The sequence below is a fragment of the Corapipo altera genome, unplaced genomic scaffold, assembly GCF_003945725.1.
Source record: "Corapipo altera isolate COAL_440 unplaced genomic scaffold, ASM394572v1 0, whole genome shotgun sequence".
Taxonomy (NCBI): domain Eukaryota; kingdom Metazoa; phylum Chordata; class Aves; order Passeriformes; family Pipridae; genus Corapipo; species Corapipo altera.
The window spans coordinates 87,621,709-87,642,343 of record NW_020884872.1 but is presented as its reverse complement, the minus strand read 5'-3'; the positions used below and the strand labels follow the sequence as shown (position 1 = coordinate 87,642,343).

At 44.1% G+C, this 20,635-nt stretch overlaps 2 protein-coding genes across 2 annotated transcripts; both read right to left on the bottom strand.

Annotated features, from left to right (window-relative positions):
* Window positions 1-3,680: 3,680 nt before the first annotated feature.
* LOC113958424 (NADH dehydrogenase [ubiquinone] 1 subunit C2-like) lies at window positions 3,681-6,192 on the bottom strand. The gene is made up of 3 exons (XM_027666697.1): window positions 5,966-6,192; window positions 4,737-4,880; window positions 3,681-3,884 (listed from the first exon to the last, which is right to left on the bottom strand). The coding sequence occupies exons 1-3, from the start codon at window positions 6,102-6,104 to the stop codon at window positions 3,835-3,837; spliced, it is 333 nt and encodes a 110-aa protein (XP_027522498.1). The 5' UTR covers window positions 6,105-6,192; the 3' UTR covers window positions 3,681-3,834.
* Window positions 6,193-8,081: 1,889 nt separating this feature from the next.
* On the bottom strand, window positions 8,082-20,623 carry ALG8 (ALG8, alpha-1,3-glucosyltransferase). The gene is made up of 13 exons (XM_027666209.1): window positions 20,536-20,623; window positions 19,602-19,680; window positions 18,130-18,323; window positions 16,504-16,613; window positions 14,946-15,013; window positions 14,274-14,400; window positions 13,564-13,667; window positions 13,335-13,455; window positions 12,908-13,047; window positions 11,982-12,121; window positions 11,201-11,298; window positions 10,065-10,137; window positions 8,082-8,709 (listed from the first exon to the last, which is right to left on the bottom strand). The coding sequence occupies exons 1-13, from the start codon at window positions 20,613-20,615 to the stop codon at window positions 8,478-8,480; spliced, it is 1,566 nt and encodes a 521-aa protein (XP_027522010.1). The 5' UTR covers window positions 20,616-20,623; the 3' UTR covers window positions 8,082-8,477.
* Window positions 20,624-20,635: the final 12 nt, after the last annotated feature.

Sequence of the window (20,635 nt, the reverse complement as noted above, 5' to 3'; positions counted from 1 at the left end):
GGGTTGCAGGGAGGCTTGCCCGAACCCCAGGCCTTTGGCCCCAGACACCCAAGTTGCTAACTGCACTACCTACCCAAAGTCCTGCTTTTCTGCAGAAGCAGGTGCCACTTGCCACATTCATCAAAAGGCACCAAACACAACTCCCTCTAGTCAGCATCAGGATTTCAGAGCAGATCTGCCCCACTGTGTTCCTCCTCAGCCTGGGCAAAGTTGTATCCTTCTCTTATCAAGAGAAAACAGAGCATGAGGGGGATACTGGGAGAGACCTAGGCCATTCCCACTGCAATGCCACCTCCAGGTGGGGCATGATGGAGCACTGCCTTTGGAGTTCCTCTGCCCCCAGGATGATTGCAGAGCCGGATGTTGAACCATAAGGAATGGATGGACACTGGTTCCCAGTGAGAGGAGGCCAACAAAGGATGCTATGTCCCTCTGGTGGTCTACCTGTCTGGAGCTCAAGTGTGGGGATCTGTGTCTCCTGGAGAACAAGGCCAGTTGTGCTGGTTTTGCTGGGGTAGAGTTAATTTTCTTCACCGTAGTTGGTATGGAACTATGTTTTGGATTTGTGTTGAACACACAGTTGATAATACAACAATTGTTATCGCTGACATTGCTTGCACAGCGCCCAGGCCTTTTCCGTATTTTGTACTGCCATGCTGATGAGGAGGCTGGAGGTGCATGGGAATCTGGGAGAAGACACAACAGGGACAGTTGTGTGGTGATCCCAGCTGACCCAATGGATATTCCATACCATATGACATCGTGCTCGGTATGTAAAGCGGGAGGAGGAAGAAAGAAAGGGGGGATTTTTGGAGTGATTGTGTTTGTCTTTACAGGTCACTTTTACCTGTGATGGAGCTCTGCTGTCCTGGAGATGGCTAAATCCCTGCCTGCCCATGGGAAGTGGTGAATGAATTTCTTGTTTTGCTGTGTTTGCAGGATGGCTTTTGCTTTCCCTATTAAACTGCCTTTATGTCAATCCATGTGTTTTCTCACTTTCACCCTCATCCCACTCGTAGTGGGGTGAGTGAGCAGCTCTTGGTGGTTCTGGTGCCTGGCTGGGGTTAAACCACAACAGTGCCACAGCGAGGAAGGCCTGCAGTCACCTCCAGCAGTGGCTTTGGGCTCAGGCAGCATGCTCAGCAGCTGGAGAGGCTCGTGGTGCTCCAGTGAAGTGTCATACCAGGAATAGGATGAAGCACTCCCCATCACTGTTGAACACGACCAATGACAGACGCAAGATGTTCCCAGAAAAGGTCTGTGTCCTGGCACAGCTGGAAGGGCTTGCTGACGTCTTCTGCGCCACTTGCAACCCCCCAGGACTTGTGGGTCTGTCTCTAAGAGCCACTGTCTGTCCAGCTGGCCCTGACCCCGGTGTGTCACAGGAACCTTCTGCCTGCTGGGATTGCAGGGCATTGCGTCACACTGCTCCAGGGATGCGTCAAGCCCTCACGATGCCCTGCTGCTGCTGAACACCCCTGCTGGCCACAGCTGATAAGAGATGTTAGATGGCCACAGGAAAGGTCTTTGTCCTGGAAAAACCCAGCGCTGGTCCCAGCGGGACCTTGGCAGACGGGGCAGATCAGGTCGTCTCTGGCCTGGCCGGGGGTGCTGGCTCTGCGCTGCCCTGGGCAGGCTCCCGGGGCACCCGCACTGTTGCCATCCACCACGGGGAAATATGTTTTCTGTTCATATCGTTGAAGCAAATCAGGATGGCAGCACTTCCTTTAAATCTGTTAAGGGGCATCAAAGCCAGCAGAGAGCAGTGACCTGGGCACAGAGGCTCAGTGTCAGGAAGACAAGAGAGAAAGTACAGCTTTGACCCAAAATGTCAAAAGAACAAGAAACCCCAAATTCCCTTCTCTAACCAGGCCCAAGAAGTCCTAATCACACAACTACCCACCCCCATGGATAGGGGGCTGCCAGCATCCCCACCCCTCCCGCAGGGCAGGTTTCCCATCTGCACACCCCTGCCTTTCAATTTGGGGTGCTCTGGTCTCGGCTGTACCTCCTGCTGCTGCCTATTGCCTGCTCAGGGAGATGCTGGAGGAAAGAACCTCACAAATTCACACTTGGGCCCCCCAGGTCTGGCTCTGCTGTCAGCTGAGTTGGCTGTGAGCCAGCAAGGTGTCCTCAGGGGAAAGACAGTGGAGGGAGGGGATCCTTCCCTTCTGCTCAGCCCTGGTGAGGCCTCACCTGGTGCACTGTTTCCAACACAAGAGAGTCATGGAGCTCCAGGAGCAGGTCCAGCAGAGGGTGACAAAGATGATTAAGAGCCTGCAGCATCTCTTATGAGGAAAGGCTGAGTGAGCTGGGCCTGTTTACCCTTGAGAGAGATGACCTAGAGGGATTCTCATCTATGTATATAAGTGTCTGAATGGAGGTGCCAATAGGATGGATCCAGTCTCTTCTCTGTGGTGCTGAGCAGTAGGACAAAAGGCAATGGACAGAAACCGATGCACAGGAAGTTCTACCTTAACATGAGGAAGAACTTCTTTACTGTGTAGATGACTGACCACTGGAACAGGTTGCCCAGAGAAGTTGTGGGTCTCCTTCCCTGGAGACATGTCTGGACAGAATCCTGCGTAATATGCTCTAGGGGACCCTGCTTGAGCAGGGAGGTTGGACAAGATGACCTTCAGTGGTCCCTTCCCATCTTACCCATTCTATGAATCCGTGATTTAATCCATCTGATTGTCATTTCCCTTTTTAATGTAATGAGCTTTCAGCAGAGACATCTTCCAGCTCAGGGGAACACTCATCCCAGTCCCTCTGGGCGAGGAGGGCCCACAAGGTGTGGGCAGAGCCAGGGTAGGCAGCAGCTGCAGCAGTGGCTGCAAACAGCTATGCTGGTGCAATCACTTCCACCAGTCAATCCAAGGAGCTCTCAAGTTCTGCTGGAACATCACCTGAGAGCAGAATCAAACCCTGGAAGGTATCCAACTATCCCATCCCTCTATACAGCACTGGTGGGAAGCAGGGGTGAGGGAACAGCACCCAGGGCACGGCGAGAGGCCTCCCCAGGGAAGAGGTGCTCGAGAAAGAGCTTTGAGACACTGCACAGAGCAGGAAGTCTCACAAAACATGCACAGGGACAGAGGCAGTGCAGGAGGAAGCAGGGCAAAACCCAGCAAAAAAAGGTAATTAGATAAAAAACTGTCACAACTGGAACAGCCTCAACTGGAAGTGTTTTAACCCCAGAGGTGCCAAGCACCCTGCAGTGACATTCGTAAGAGCTGCAGATCCACAGCCCATCTGGAACGTTTCTGTTCAGTATGTGGATTTAGGAGCCAACAACCAAGTGAGAAGGCAGAAAGGTTGGATCCTCATTGCCATCAAAGAAAAAGCAACATAAGAATGCAAAATATAGAGAGGGAATTAATTAGGAAGCACATATATTTTTGTTAGCTGTTCAGAACTAATTTCACAGCAAGACTTTGGCTGCAGCACCTGCTCAGGTTGGTCAAGGGCATGCTCAAGGGTCAGGAGAAATGCCACTTAGAAATAAAGAGGAACTTACACAACTACACTCTGGGTTTTTTAAAGTATATGCTGCGTGAACAATCTCCCACTCCCACAATTAGAACAACTGAAAAAGAGATAAATCAAAGTTATTATCCTGTTACAAATATCAGTTACCCACGTATTGACACACTTCAACAGAACAGAAGAACAAATAATTAAACACAAAGTATTTAATCAGGCTTTTATTACATGAAAGCGAATAAAGCTTCACTTTCCAAGCCATGGACGGTTCAACAGTTGCAGCCACGTTGCCGACGTTCCTGGTGTGGCATTAATTCATCCTGTGATGTGTCACCGCTGGAGAAATCCTCAGCGGACTGGGTAGAAATCCTCCAAAAGGTCTCCTATTCTTTTCTTTTCTGTATAAGGTGGGAAAACCTAATCAGCATTTGAGATCAATCTGGAAGATGTTTTATATTAAAATCTTAAGGTTAACGAAGCCACCAAAAATCTGATTTTTGCTACTAACAGTGAATCACCAGCTTGCTGTTTTAATTAAATGCATAACTTCTTTCCCATAGGGCTCTCCACAGATCCCTGCAAAGGGATCTCCATATTAACACTTTTTTATTTGTACATACTCTTTCCAACATGGCACGATGCAGACCACAATCCAACAGCCAGAGTCACCTAACTGTATTGTGTCAGAAAATGGACAGTTTTCATTTTCCAAAATTTGCCGCGGCCTCTTTGGGCTCAGTGACTACATTTAGTAAAAAACTGCTGTTCTTCACCACAGCTCTAAGCCAACAGCACTTCAGGCTTCCTACCATTTCTATTTACTCTTTTTTCACCTGCTCTGGTTGTTTTCTGAATATTCATCACGCAATTTCTGAATCTACATGCATGGGCATTTTGTAGAATAAACAGTACAATTGTGATGTTACAAGAATAAGACCTGAGATTTCTAATTTCCATTACTTTATTTCTTCTTCAGTGGTACAAGTTTGGTCTATTCTTATTTTCTTTTTGTTCTGCTATTTCTATATTAAAATAAGCTTTTAAGAGGAAGAGGTGGTCGTCAAGGCAGATCAACAGCTCAATAAAAATATCTATTTTCATATCATAAAATCCTTAATACTGTTGCAATTTAGATTGTGAATAAGCAGGAGAGACTTAGCCCAGCAATATCTTTACACAAGTTTTCCAGCACTTGTTAACTGGAACATAAGGCAGGCTGAAGTCTCATTTAAAAAACCAACTCATCGTACCTGCCACCTTAAAGTCTTCTGGGTGATGCCTGACGTACTCCAACAGCTCTCTGTCCCTTTTGGCATAGATGTAATCTGTACGTTTCGCCAGGTAGTAGCCAACAAACCACCCCACAGTGGTGAACAGGACCTGGCGGTGAACACCTGCAGCAGGAAGAGGAATGTCCATGTCCCCCTGTCCCAGCTCCTCTCCCTGGGGGCCTCAGGTAGCCCTCTGCTTTCCCCGGGTCCCTCATGCCCCAGCACCTCCCTCCCTGCTTTCCCCCAGTGAAGGTCTCTACACACCCACACCTCCCACAGCCCCTGCCAGACCCCCGGAGGACCCCTTTCCTCAGGGCTCCTTCCCGTTCCTGCCCTCCATATCCCTCAGAGAGTCACCTCAAATCCCCTCCACACTCATACCACGTCCCCTACTCAGCCCCCTCCAATTACCTCCAATCCTCCCCGGCCAAGAGACCCCTCATTTCAGGGCTCCCACTCCTTCACTCCCATCCCCTCACAGAGACAGCCAAAATCACAACAGAGCACCCCATTCCCCTCCAACCCTCCCATCACTCCTCACTCAGGGTTCCCTCACCTTCCCTCCCCATTTATCCCTCAGACTGACCCCAAATCCCACACATTCCATTCACCAGCCCCACATACTCCCTCATCTCAGGGCCCCCTCCCCTTCAACCCTCAAGGTCACTCCAAATCCCACATACCCCCTTCCCCAGCCCTCCAAATCTGCTCTATCTCTCCATCCTCTCACCTCAGGTCTCCCTCCCCCAGCCCCAGTATTCCTCACGGTCACCCCAAATTTCCCACACCCGCTCCCGCAGCCCCCTCCAGCCCCTCACTCCCAGCAGTTTCCCCTCCTCCCCCTTCATTTATCCCTCACAGTGACCCCAAATCCCACACAGCACTTTCCAAGCCCCACATTCTCCCTCTATCCCACCCCCAGCCCCCGTATCCCTCACTATATCCCTCCTTATATCCCCCTCAGGGCCCCCTCCCCTTCACTCCCGCCCCTATAAGCCTCAAGGTCACCCCAAATCCCACACACTCACTTCTGCAGCGCCCCTACCCCTTCCAGCCCCTCACTCCTGGCAGTTTCCCCTCCTCCACCTGCATTTATCCCTCAGAGTGACCCCAAATCCCACAAAACCCCTTCCCCAGCCTCTCACTTCAGCCACCCCCCCCCCGCCCCGTTTCCCCCTCGCCTCAGGCTCGCCCTTGTCTCCTCGCACCGGCTCGGAGGACGGGGCGCTGGTTGAAGGTGTTGTCCAGCAGCGCAGTCATCCACCCCACGAAGCCCAGCCAGACCGAGCATCTGTTGAACAGCGGCGGCGGCGGCAGCGACCGCGACTCGTCGGGCAGGAACACCATGGCTGCGGCCCGCCCAAGGTGACTCGGCGGAGCGGAGCGCCGGCTGCACCTTCCGCCGCCCGCCCGCGTCCCGCTCCCGCGTTCCGCTGCTTTCCCCTGATTTTGGTTATTTCGCCAAAAAAAACCCCCAAATCCAACCCCCCCGGCCCACAGACCCACCTACCCACCCCTACCCGAGGCTGAGCGGCTCTAGCAGGGGTCGGGGGGGGGGCGGTTCCCGCAGCCCCGAGCCCACTGGGTGAGGCGGCCCCGCTGCCTCTGGAGGGCCAGGGAGGCCGGTCGGTAAGTAAATTAGGGGATTAATAAAGCACTAAAATCGAAGCCCATTAATTTTCAGAGGTCGTCCTGCCGACAGATTAAATACTGAGACCTACTCCATATTGTTAGTTTTTACCTTTTTAATTATTACGAAACCACATTAAATCACTTGCCACCATAGCAGGATTGATGGAACCATTAAAAAACCCCTTGCATTAAAAAGACACCACCGGTCCTAAAGGCTTCTCAGCCTCTTCCCTAAAAAGGTATTATTTAGCTTTTCTCCACACAGGAGGAGGTTGGGCAGTCACTGCTCCCCAGTGGGAGATGCTTAAGTTGAAGCAGGAATTACAGAATGGCCATAGGTGGTCACTTAAGTCACTGCCCCAGGCTGAATTTCACAGAATAGTTTGGGTTGGAAGGGACCTTAAAGATCATCTCATTACAACCTTCTGCCATGTGCAGGGATACCTTCCACTAGACCAGGCTCCTCAGAGCTCTGTCCAAACTGGCCTTTGACACTTCCAGGGATGGGGCAACCACAGCTTCCCTGGGCAATCTGTTCTGGAAGGAGTTAGGCCGGACTTGCAAAGGTGCTGCTGCAGAAGAGCCACGTTTTTTGTGGTTTTTTGTTTTTGTTTTTTGTTTGTTTTGTTTTGTTTGTTTTGTTGTTTGTTTGTTTGGTTGGTTTTTTAAATATTATTGTTTCCCTACACAGGACAGCACCTCCACGCAGACAAACACAAGCACTGTGGATGCTTTACCCTGTGCAGAGCTTTGAGGCCTAGACCAGCAGTAAAATACAGGTGGTAAGAAGCACCGTGGCATCAACGGCAGCCACAGCAGCTAAAAAGAGTATGGCAAAGCTGCTGAGGTGTAAAAAAAGCAGAAACTATGAGAAAGTAATGAAAAACAGAGTGAAAAGGTATGAATACAAGCTCATGGACTGTGAAAAGTTTAAATGCACAAGCTCTTTGGTTACAGAAATGGCCACAGCAACTACTCAACCTGCTGTCCTAACAAGAGCCCCACTCTTAACATCTGAAATATTCAAAGAACTCAAAAAGCATAACTATCCCCTGGACTATCCTCTCCAAAGGGTCCGGTTCTTCAACTAACATGGAAGAAAGTTCAAAAACTACTTGAAAAACCAAACCAAAACAAATCCATCCCTTCACCTCCCATTTCATGTCAGCACTGGAATCCAAACCAGACCCCAATCTCTAGAGCAACATCTTTTAGGGATGGTTATATAGGGTTTAAAAAGTACAATTATTTACCACAGAAATAACTTACCTTTCAGAGTACATGATTCCACAGAGGCAGAATACAATATACCTTTTTTTTAACTTTCTAGAGGAACTGTGGACACTTGATCTTTTGTTACAGTTGCAGACTTTTACATTAATTACAAATAAATACCATTATGCAGCCACATTATAGGGTAGATTTAATGGTATTAAAAAAAAAATTCTTCATTTCAGTCCCAAGCCTCAATTGGTCATCTGGGCTACACAAATAAGTATCAGAAGAATATTAAAGCCTCTTTGAAGAGTATCTATGAAACAAGGAGGTCAGTGGGATATGGACATATTAAAACTTGATATTTGAGTGTTCAAGATTTTGACAAAGTTTCCAGCTAGACACTACATCCTTACTTGTGCAGGTGTCCCTCAAAAGCAGGGCTTAGATGTGAGCTGAAAAAATTGCAAGAAATGCTCAAAGAAAAAATGTCAAGTTTTTAATTTACAAGTTCCACAGAACACAGTGACAACGCTCTCCTACACAGCAATCATCCCTTCTAATTTGACACAACAACTTTTATTCAAATACAAACAGTAATGGGAGAATCAGGCAGGTTTTCCTTGGGACAGAAGTCTGGACCTTGTTGAGCTTCACAGTTTATCCACAGCCCTCCACACTACTGTGAGTAACTGTGCTTCTGATCAGAGGTATCCTCGTTGGGCAGTACAGGAGTGCTGGAAGAAAACCTCCCCACGTGGCGATGGTACACATACACTGTGTCTTATCCAGAGTTGTATGTCCTTGTGACATACAACTGTGCCAGTAATCCCCTCAAAGGGATATCCTGGGACTGGTCCCAGCACTGTGGCTTTACTCGGCCTTTTGTCTGACAGGAATTCTCTCAGTCAAGACAGAGACGTAGAGTTTGAGCCAAGCGTATGTGATGCCCAGGGCACAGTATACAGAGGTCAGCAACAGAGGGACAAAAGGGAAGTGCCATTTCCAGGGGGTCAGGGGAAATATAATTTCACAGAAGATTTCCAAAGGCACGAGCTGGATGAGGTAGATTGTTTCAAGCCAGTTAAGGAGAGGCTTCTCTCTCCTGTCAGAGGAATTAAAAAAGAGGTAGCGTTAAAATACAGGATGTTAACTGAAAATAACAATTCTGTTTTTCAGCTATCACTGGTGACCAGAGCAAAGAATATCTAGTAGTTCACAACAAGGCTTTAAATAACAATTTAAAAAGTTTCAGAAAAACAAATCAAAACAAAGAACCCCAGCATGATAGCCAAGACTACAGCTAATTTCCTTATCATGTGGCTTTTACACCAAGTTCCAAGATGCCTTGGAATCTAAGGAGAAACCTTATCAGCTGCTGTATTTCACCTCACCTCCTTTCAGTGAACAACTGAACAGACCTTCACACACACACTTGTTCCACCAAAGTTGTTCTATATCCGAAGACGGGAAATGTCACACTTATTTCAACTTCTTCCCCCAAGCTTTCTGTAGGATGTACTGTCTAGCCAATCTCTCTGGCAAAGGACATCGGTGGTAGGGTTTTGACTGCAGGTAGCTTACAGGGAATTTCAAGTTCTGACAGGAATTTGTTCGTTTTGGCAAGTTAGGAACAAGAAACTTGCAAAAGCCCCGTCTCTAGACAAAAGCTAAGCTCCTACAGAGCTTTTTTAGTTAGAGTTCTTGAGACAGAATGATTGAATTCTTAAATACTAAGGGGGAAAAAGCAGTCTGGTCCAAAAAAACCCACCTACAAAAAACAGGTGCTTGAAGTACTGAACACATGTTTACAGCCCTTTTGACATTCTTCATTACAGCTTGGTTTTGCCCTGAAAAAAGTCTGAGAAACAGGGAAGTGGAGACTACAGGGGTTGTAAGGATAAGCAGTACCTTTGGTCAAGTAGGTAAGAGATCAATAGGCTGTAAAACTACACAGGATGATTTGGACAATTACATGTTCTGGTAGCCAAATGTTTGCAGTTTGGTTGACAAATCACAGCTTGTAATGTACATTATTTATAACCTGTCCCTTCCACACATTAAAATACTACTACTGTAAAAAACCAGAGCAGAGTAAGATAAACAATCTCCAGATAACTCACTGTAATAAGTGCTCCGAGACTGAATTAAATCCTCACCGGATACAGCATCACAACTCCATGCTTTAACAGGGTATCAGGCAGGTGGGGATCTACAGCCTGCTGGGACTAACTGGGCAGCTGTCACAACTCAAACATAACCAGGATGTGTTGTAATAATCCTAACTAAAGCACTGCCTCCTGAGAAGTGCTGCAGCAGCATCTTTTGACTAGTAACACTTCAACCTGATACTTCAGCATCGGTTTTCTGTGCTGTTTGCCCCCCTTAAGACAAGACTGTTTCCAGTGCCCAAAGAAATGCTGTTGTTCCTGGCATTGAGAATGAAGTTTCTTTAATTACCTGAACAGAGATTTCAATGAAGAGAAGCTATAAACAGTAAACAGCAGCATAAGCAGTATTTTAAGTGGAAGTTCTGAAAAGCAAAGAACATTAGGGACTTTTAAAATTAATTATGAAAACTTTTTGCCATATGAACTGCAGTATCTTTAAATCCTACTAGTCACACTTGCATTGTCCAAGTTTATTTTCTCCATACCTACATGTTTTACTACTCAGGATACTAAAAATAAGCATAGATGTTTACTACAGCAAATGCCAAGCATTTGCAATATACTTACTTCAATTATCTATAAACATACTGAACACAATAATTATAATTACAATTTGTGATAGCACTGCAAATAACATTTCCCTATTCAAAAGAAATCACAAATCACTGGGAAGTGATTAAAGCAAAAATGACAGGCAAATCAACACTATTGAGCTCTATGTCGCACACGAGATAAAAATTAACTAATAGAGAAGGCAGAGGAAGTTTCTTATTTCTGAAGGCAGCAGCTGTCACAAATAAGCAGCACTGTCAGACCAAAAGATTGTGACTGCCTGGATTTGAACTCTCTCAGAAGGATGACAATCAATTCAGTGTTACAGTGTTGTCGTAACCACCATGGCCTGGAGTTTGAGAAAAGCAAACAGGCCCCTGATAAACTGAAAAGGTAGGAGGTGAACGAAGGAACAAACAGGTTTTGGTCACAAAGACACATCTGTCCCTGCACACACTGACTTAACTGATGCTACTACATGATTTTTTTAATTTAAGCACAGTACTGGCAGCATAAGGAAGCAGTCAGCTGGAAAACAGCCTGCCAGGGCTGTAGTTTCAAATTGTCTTCATCAGTTTTGCCTGACAGGGTTATGACAACGGGAAGTTTCTGGAACTGTGGCAGAGCAAGGGATAACAAATATTGACTGACAGCTTCTCATCCCTATTTCAACTTGAGGCCTATACAGCTTTTTAACCCAATGATTCTTTTCACTAGTTGGAGAGTTTGCATTTATGGAAACAGGCTGACATACAGCCTCCTTGCAACTTTCAAGGTATTATATAAATTAATCCAAACCCATTACCTGCATGACATCTCTGGAAAAAAAACCCAAAGTAGTAAGAGGAAACCACAGAAAGAAGGACACTTTACCTGGTGGAGTGAACAACAATGGAAAAAGTGAGAAATGCCCTGTTGTTGTCAGAATCAAGTAGATGCCAGCATCCTTGGCTCTCTGAATAGACAACAAGCTAAAAAATGACAAGAATTTGTTATGTTTTTGTCTTTTAGTAAAGAAACTTAATTTCAGCAGAGCACTACACAATTCACAAGAGAGTGAAGAACAGGTGAAATAGCTTCAGGGTACCACAGTCCCTCCAAACACTAGACCTGTGATGAAGTCTCCTGCTTCCAAACTACATGGCCCCAGAAATAAAAACACAGGAGAAAAATTGTCCAGGAAGCCCTCCCCCAGAAAACCACACACCCACTGAACAAAACTACTGGCAAGGCCTGACAGAAAACAAGAGCTTAAACATCACTAAATCTCTGAGGGAGGAAGATACAGTTTGGAGCAACACTGGTCAGGCAGTTTATGAACTACAGCCTACTTCTACCCTAGGCAGGCATAAAGTTCTTTTGGTAGAAACTGTGTATTATTCTTGTCAAGCACAGTGCAGAAGATCCCTTTCCTCAGCTGGTTGCTGACCAATTCATCCAGTATTTTAGAACATGAACCACAGCACTCATCAAGGTTTGATCTGTGCCTGAAATTAATTTACTTTAAATGCACTACACTGTTCCAGCTTAAGGCATTCTATAAACACGTTCATCTTCTGAAATATACTGAAAACAAAGTGATCCCCTTGGAGGATTCCTTAACAAGTGGCTGCAGGTCCACTTTGGCCAACTACTGTGTACAAAACTCACTTACCTTAAAGGCAGAATAGCAAGGAGTATTGCTTTTTCATGCACGTGCCAGCCAAACATGAAGGAGCTCAGCGCACAAAGAACAAGGCACTGCAGAAAGCCTCTGGGCCCTTGAGGTTTAAACCAAAGACAGAAAACAGAGGGCTAGAAACAACAGGCAAAAACAGGACTTCAGTGAAAAGTTTGGCAATCCCAAACACAAGCCATCGTCCAAAGAGATTTTTCAATGTTAATACACCCCACTGCACTCAGGTTGTGCTTGTGTGGCACAAGCATTATATAGCACTGGAGGAACCAGATCTATTTGGGTGTATGAGCAGAGCCTGAAGGAATTCTGTCGAAATAACAGGAGGGGAAAGTAGACTGAAAGACCACAGCCAACTCCCTGCCATTTGCATGCAAGAACTGTCTTTCAATCTAAGTCACTAAATACATTTTATCAAAGATTTCTCATTAAAGGCTAGTTACTCATTAAAGTGAAAAGGACTGTGTATCTGGGTAATTCCTTACTGAACCTCTCATTCTGTGCTTGCCATGTGAAGATCACTACATTTACCTGTGGCTCATGCTGTTAGGAACACTGTAAGCTGCTCAAACAGCTCCATCAGAACTCCACCCACGTCAGCTACCTTCTACCACAAAAGGTTACTTCTAGCTCAGCACACAGACTGGTTTTGATCCAAGTTTGCTTTTAACACTCTTTTAACCATTGACAGGGGCCATAAATGTAAGTTTATATTCAAAGAAAGTTTTATTGTGTATCAAGAAAGATATTAAGTCCAAATTTATTCTAACAACTGGTTTTATTTTTTTTTTTTTAAGGAAAACATATTTGTTGCCCTAGAATTAAAATTCCTGTGTACACTAATCAATTAAAACCCAATAGGGACAAAACATATGAAGTTTCAAAAAAATATTAATTTTTCTTACCAATATAGCTATGAAAGTACAGATTAATGTTGCCAGTGGAGTCACTGAAGGGAGGACAGTGTGCTGAAATTCTTGAACCAGCCCTCCTGTCATGGAGGCTTTAGGGATTTTTGTGTGATCAAGAAAATTGCACTTTAAACCTAAAAACAAAACATAAAGAAGCACAAACTGAGAAGTGCCAGTAAAGAAAATGAAGTAGCTGAACTACGTACACGGGCAAGTCTTTTCTTTTTTTAAAGGATAGCAGAGGGAAGTGATTGATCTCTGACCTACTGCTGAGAACTTACACATTGCATTACGTGGACAATCAGATGATTTACAGCAATCTGAAAACGTAACTTACTACATGCATTTCAAACGGGGCAGACTAAAATCCAGAGAGCTCTATCAGCAAATGGGCACCAAGCAGCAAGATCAGCATACTGACCAAGAATTGTTAGTGCTTTATCCATGGCATTGTACAAAGCCCAGAAGTTCGGGGCCCAATAGGCATGGCAGAGGCCTCGCCTGAAAGGAAAAAGTCGTGAAATGACTTGAGGCAGCTGGCCCTACAGAAAACAGAAGAAAGAAACGACCTCTTTAGACAAGACATGGTATTTTTATAAGGCAATTTTTTAACAGGTCTGGGGAATAACATGTGAAAAAGGGGTTATTACCAATACTAGGAAGGGTCCCAAAGACAGAGCAGAAACAAGACAGACAATCAGTCCCAGAAGAGTTACATGAAGGAAGCTGAAACTTCTCCACTTCAGGGATCCATCTACAAGAAACAAATAGATTACGAAAACAGTTACTGTGGGAAGTGGAAAGGGAGACAAAGCATTCCACACTGACAGAGAATTGATAGCACCTATTTTAGAAGGGGCACACAGCCTTTTACGGCAATACATTCAGTTGCTTCCTTCAACAGTCAGCTGACATTTATCTTTTTCCACACTGTAGAATGCAGGAGCTGCAATCTTTCGGTGTTTTCCAAATTTATCTTCCCTGTTCACATGAGGAGTATCAGGCATGCTTTAGTGCTAAAAAGTGGAGAGAAACTCAAAGAAGGACTTTGAAATGGTTTCTGATGCTATCTAATTGTTTCATATCCATAACAGTTCTTATGGCCTCCAACTGCCACCTGCAGTTTGTTCATGCTTGTTCTTCTTAACAAAGAACTTAACAAAGGACTCAAAGTAACAGGAATTGTACAGAAACAAATGTATTTCAAAGATCTTGCAAGATCCTGTCAATTCTGCTCTCAAGGAGAATTTTGTTTGACACACAGCCATTTTGTTCCAACTGCATCTGCATATCTTGAGTGTTCCCCTAGTTGCACTGATTACCCAATCCCCAAAAGCCAGTGAGGAAAACCCCATCTTACCTGCATTATTTGCAGTAAAACAATAGGATCGTAACAAATAAATGCCATATGCTGGGGCCACGTACAAGTAGATGTGTTTGAAATGCAGAAGAACAGCAAAAAGAAGAGCGCCCTCCAAATACCTTTTCTAAAAGAAAAACAAAACCCAAGCTCTTTTTCCTGTACTCTGTACTAACTCTTAATGGTCCCCTGTTGTACTCCTACAGTGATGGTACAGTTATTACAGGCATTAAAAAAACCCCAAGTATTTACTTCAAATTACAAACTCAGTAGTATCATGCACAAAAGGTATGGAGAAGGAAACTACCGTGTCACACCATACTTGGACAACTGGGACATGCCTCCCTTCCCCACAGCTTCAGAAGTATGTTTTCTAAGGACTGGTGATTTGGAAGAGGATGGCAAGAAATGATGTCACATTGCTCAGCTATAATACAGAATTTAGTTTTCTCAGTGGGGACTGCAATGCTGCAGCATTAGCAAGCAATTATGGTGAGTTTCAAGTTCTCCTCCTCCCTCCGAAACTCAACAAATAATTAGACATCCAGCTTTGCACACCTCAACATCAAGCCACTACCACTGCCTTCAACATGGGCAGCTCAGTGAAGTGAACTGATGCACCTAAATGGCAACACATATGGCAACAAATAGATGAGAGTCACTTGAGTTTACCTGACACAGACGAGCAACAGAAAGAAGCATCAGTCCAAACAGAAAGCCATTGTACTGGAAGTGAATATCTGAACTTGAGTCAAGAAAGGAACAAAGCAAGGTTTCTTTACTATTATGTTTTCTGGGGAAGACTCAACGTTCTGAACAATAAATTCAAATTAAAATAGAATTTAAATCAAGAAAGCAATCTTAAATGCACACCACGCTAAATTATTATTTAACATTAACTGTTAGTACTCTTAGACACAAAATCTACTAATGCTAGCACATTACCTTAATGAAATGAAACACAACAATCTACATATGTATTATGCAACTTATATAAGACAAACCACAACCAGGTTAAATCTCCACTTAAATTTTTAAGCACTAATGTTACCAAATAAGTTATATTTCTTAAAAAAGGAGCCTATGCAGCAGTTGGAGAAAACGTTGAGAAGAGATTTAACTGATGAAATAGATAATGGTTGATGGGCAAGCTCTGGGTAATGTCCATGTGTTAGAATAACAAATTAAAAGTTCAGGGTTTGGCTCTGGAGGAGGAAGTTAATGAAGCCTGGAAGATAAATTTATTTTTGAGAACTGAACACTAGGAATGCAGAATTTATAAACCACAAAGACATGTTACAAAACCCAGAGATGTCCTATCTGAGAAAAAGATAATAAAAAGACTGAAAACGTGAACTAATTAGAATGAGAAGCAAGAAATCAATAACCAATAGAAGAGAGAACACTAATTAATGAAGAGAACTACGTAACTTGTAAGCCAATGAACATTAATTCCTTTGTTTGCTGAAGTGTATAAATAGTCAAAAGTTTTGATAACTGATATACACGTTTTCTGGAGCTATCCCCACATACCTCTACACTGAATAAAGTGATGTCAACTTTTTAACCTAACAAACTGGTCAATTTCTCAGTTTCTGGTGACAGTTCCTGGCAACCAGAACAGGAGTAGGTTGCCCAGAGCAGCTGTGGATTCCTCATCCCTGGAAGTGTTCAAGGTCAGGTTGGATGAGGTTTTGAGCAACCCGGTCTAGTGGAAGGTGTCCTTTCCCATGGCATGGGTGTTGAAACTAGATGGTCTTGAAGGTCCCTTCCAACCCAACTCAACTCTATGATTTGATTCTGTGATATCTTCTTTTAGAAAGCCTCCCTAATTCCCGTATATCATTAGCCAATTGAATACAGCCTGAACTTGAAGTGCTTTGAAGATTTTCCTTGCCATGGGACAAACTTGGAATCACACCCAGAAAATACAGCCTGTCTGCTAATACTTCTGTAGGCAGGTGGAGGAGGAGCACCCAACAGGAACAGACACGTTGCTGCCAGACTGGATGGTTCTCCTGCAGTTCTGGCAAATCTGACGAAGAACTGACTAATTTTCATTTTGCCAAATAAGAATTCTAATAAAAACATGAAGTTATTCAACTAACCTCAGAAACAAAACCAGCAGTGTTATTTGCTGTGACAGTAATATGAATTGGTACCACACACTGCAACAGGTTGTTAAACCAACAAAATAACACAAACAGTCCATAATGGTTTGAAAGGATACGATCCACAATTAACAACCCAAAATTCCACAAGAGCAGAACAGCAAGAATAAATGCTGGTTTTTCCAGGATATCCTTTGCAGCTCGTTTTCCATTTACACATCTGCAGCACCTGAACAAAGGCAGAAGAAACAGAAGTTTTAATTCAAACAGACAACAAAAGCATTGTTGGTTTAAAGAGCTGAAAGGTGCACTTAATCTGAAGTTAGCCCTTTTATTAGGATGGAAGACAATGATAAAATCCTTTCTAAATTCATCAAGGGCAGTGTCATGAATAAAGTTTAGTAAAAGAAGGATTTTCAATTTCAAAGCCGTAGTGTGTTCCACATACTAAAGCTGATGTTAACTAACTTAGCCTCAGGTTCAAGTCCTGCATTCACTAAGTGTAAAGCTGTCACAGCCTGCTTGCCATCATGGATGAGCAATGTATTGCTACATCTGGAGACAACATACCAAGCTGGTATTTAAGGTTAGACATTAACTTCTTCCATCCCCCCTCCCTCAATATTATGAGTTATCTCTGTTGTTTAAAAATCCTATTACTTCTCTGCGTGAAGTAATATGGTTCATATTATTTTGGAAGGCAAGGTTAGGTCAGATTAAAAAGTTACAGATGATTTGTGTTGAAATACTATTGCAGAGCCATTTTAAGAAAGCCAGCTCATATATGGAATCATGAAATGGTTTGAGTTGGAAGGGACCTTTAAGGTCATGTAGTCCATACCCCCTGCCACGGGCAGGGACACCTTCCACTAGACCAGGTTGCTTAAAGCCCTGTCCAACCTGGCCTTGAATTTTTCCAGGCATGGGACATCTATCACCTCTCTTAGCAAAATAATCCCGTGCAGACACCAGTCCTGAGCCTTCAGCCCCACATTCATATATCTGTGTGCCAAAACAACAAAAAGAAAAAAAAGTCACAATGCAAAGCTAGCTCATTTCAAATAAAGTGAATAAAAGGGCTTAAGCAGTGCTTCAGTCAGAGAATTTTCTACCTGGATTTTGACTGACAGATTAAAACTAGGGAAGACTGTTACAGCCAAATCATTAAGGTAGACAACATAGTTCTCAAAACATCCTCCACTCTACTCTTTAGGTATCAGATAAATACTTCTTTACAAAGTCAGGGCACACTGGAAGTATCCAATCCTATTATTTTTCAATTAGACTTTGAATAATCAGTTTATCATCAAAAATACCAAAAACACCAGAGCAACTTTGTGATACTTTGTGACACTTTGTGACAAATTGCATTTTGTGACAAATTTCCTTTATGCTTCTACTCTAGAAGAGTAGAGTAGCAAGAAAAATAACAATAAAAAAGCCTATTCTGAGCACACAAGCTGTCCTGCAAGTCCTACAAAATGAACCCAGAGACAGAAACAAAACCAATTATAACACACAGCAGCTAATGTCTGACTGCGCGCAAATCTACCACATGTATAGAAACTGCATCTCCCAGAACAAAACATTAGATTGTGTTTAGCACTGTATTCCAAATTTCTCCTTGAATAGGTTAAAGCAACTTCGGTATTTCCATGCATTTACAAGCTCATTCGCACAGTTATTTGTTGTGGCACGTATTAAAGACTACCCACTGTCCCTAAAATTAGAACGTTAAGACTTACTCATGAACTCCATATATGAAGAGGATATCTGTAAAAATGACAGAAAGTCTTTGGAAGAAGATGGTTGCGGGACTGGTGTAATTCAGGTTTTCGATAACCAACATCTGTGGGTCGAAGTACTTGGCCATGTGCGAGAGTGCGTATTCAAACCAGGCAAAGAACGGTGGATAATCCAGGGTCCATTCCGAAGTTGCCTAACAACAAAAGAAGATTAAACAGTTTAAGACAACCCATGCTGTTTGCAGTCCTTCAGGTACAGATGGTCACAGCAAATCAGTCGATGCATTTTATCTCAGTAGCCTCTATTTAACGGAAACTACTCCACAGTGAGTAGTCAGCTCTGTGGTGCTGAGCATGATTTAAGCTGTTCTTCTGCAGTACTGGTAGAGAGACAGGACATCTCCTGATTAGTAAGAAAAGATTAAACAGCATTTTATGTATCTGCACCTAACCAATATATACCTGCCTGTTCTTTATAAATCAACTTACTGTAATAGGGTCAATATTAAAAAATCTCAATAAAACAGATCACAGCGAATACATTGGAGCAAGTACCAACACAATCAGCCTTGCTACAGTCTCAAAATAACTCATTCATAAGTCTTAACTCTCGTATGACCTTATCAAGACCAAATGGCATTATGTGATCTTTTCCTATAAGGACAGCTGTTATGCTCTGAACAATCCTTGGCTGTGGGAATAGGAGAGGAAGAAGGAGAAACAGAGTAGGTTGGGCTGAGGTATATTTTTCAGTGTGCATGTTCTCAAATGCTAATCTCATGCTGATAAAAAGCATCCTATTCTCTGGCACTGGGATCGTGCTGGCATCACAGAAATGTGGTTTACAGTACTGGATCAGCCTTATGAAGTTCTGACCTGCACAAATCGTTTACTCTTGGATACACAGGTCCCAAATGCTTAAGTGGAGGAGTACTAAAGTCTATGATATGTATCCCTATACTCCAGAAGATACTATAAGATAGATTAAAACCCAATTATATAGGTTGAGTCTATCACAAACTTAAAGTGGATTCATCTAGACAAAAATCAATGCACACTACTAGTACATGAGCAAAGGCTCAAAACTTTATTAAAGTGATTGATTTCATAACATACATATGTGCATACCCATTTGCATAATTCATTTTATATTCTGACAACTGTGTATCATCCAGGACAAGAGTGAAGCGAGCAGCAATTTACCATGCAACTTGCTCCTGTGCTACACAGCCTTTCTAATAACCCACATGCCTTAACTGCTCTTGCCATTCTGCCTTCTTAAGTACTTGCAGCTTCCCAAAAGAACTCTCATTTTTTTAAACTAATGCTATACAGGGCCAACAAATTGTGACTGGTATGTTTTTGTCCCACTGCATGACACCCACCAAGCAGCTCTTCCAGCATTCACAAAGTCTGACATACCCAATGTGCCTGTAATTCATACACAGTTGAAAAACCCCAAACATACTTACCTCGTAGTACCACTGAGAGAGGGGTAAGTTGTGGGTGATGGCAAGCCAGTTCCTATGTACTTCAAAATCTGTGGAATAACTACAGAAGGGGTATATTAAATGTCACATACATGCACTTAAAGGAGAAACATTTCAGAGTACCTCACCATAGGCAGGTAAAAAGGAAGTCTCTACTGATGAGCTCTAGGGCACAACTGTGGTCAAGTAACCAAAACAGTAGCAAAGATGCTGCATGAACTTTGTGCCACGGATATATGAGAAAATCCTTGAATGTGTTGGGTTGGAAGGGACCTTAAAGATCACCTAGTTCCAACTCCCCTGTCATGGGCAGGGAACCTTCCACTAGACCAGATTGCTCAAAGCCCCATCCAACCCGGTCTTGAACACTTCCAGGGATAGGGCAGCTGCAGCTGCTCTGGGCAACCTGTGCCACTGCCTCGCCATCCTCACAGGGAAGCATATTTTCTTGACATCTAACCTAAATCTCTCCTCTTTTAGTTTAAAATCGTTCCTCCTTGTCCTATCACTATCTGACCGTGTAAAAAGTCACTCATATAGCTGGCTAAAGGACACGAACTATTTATAGTTTAGCCTTTTCAGACAATTAAAGCGAAATTCCAGGTTTTAACTGACTTTTTATACCAATTTGGTTGTTGTTTGGTTTTTTTTTTCCACGGTAAAAAAAACTTTTAAAATTATGAAGCGCTAACGTTCCAGCACGTTAAACAACCTGAGCCTTAAAACTAACGCGAACGGCCAGCCGGGAGGGGCTGGAAGGGCTCCCAAAGACAAGAGCAAAGCTGTGCCACGCCGCGGAGGCAGCGCCGCCCCGCTCCCCTCACCAACCCGGGGAACACAAGGGGCCACCGCCCCCAGGGGTTCGGGGCAGCCCAGCGCCACCCGCTCCCGCCTCATTCCCAGGGCCGCTCCTTACTATGCGGGGATCAGGAGGCACTTGAGGAAGGACACGCCGAGCGCCAGCGCGCGGAACCAGCCGCGGCCGCCCGCCGCCATGGCGCGCGAGCCCCCAACCC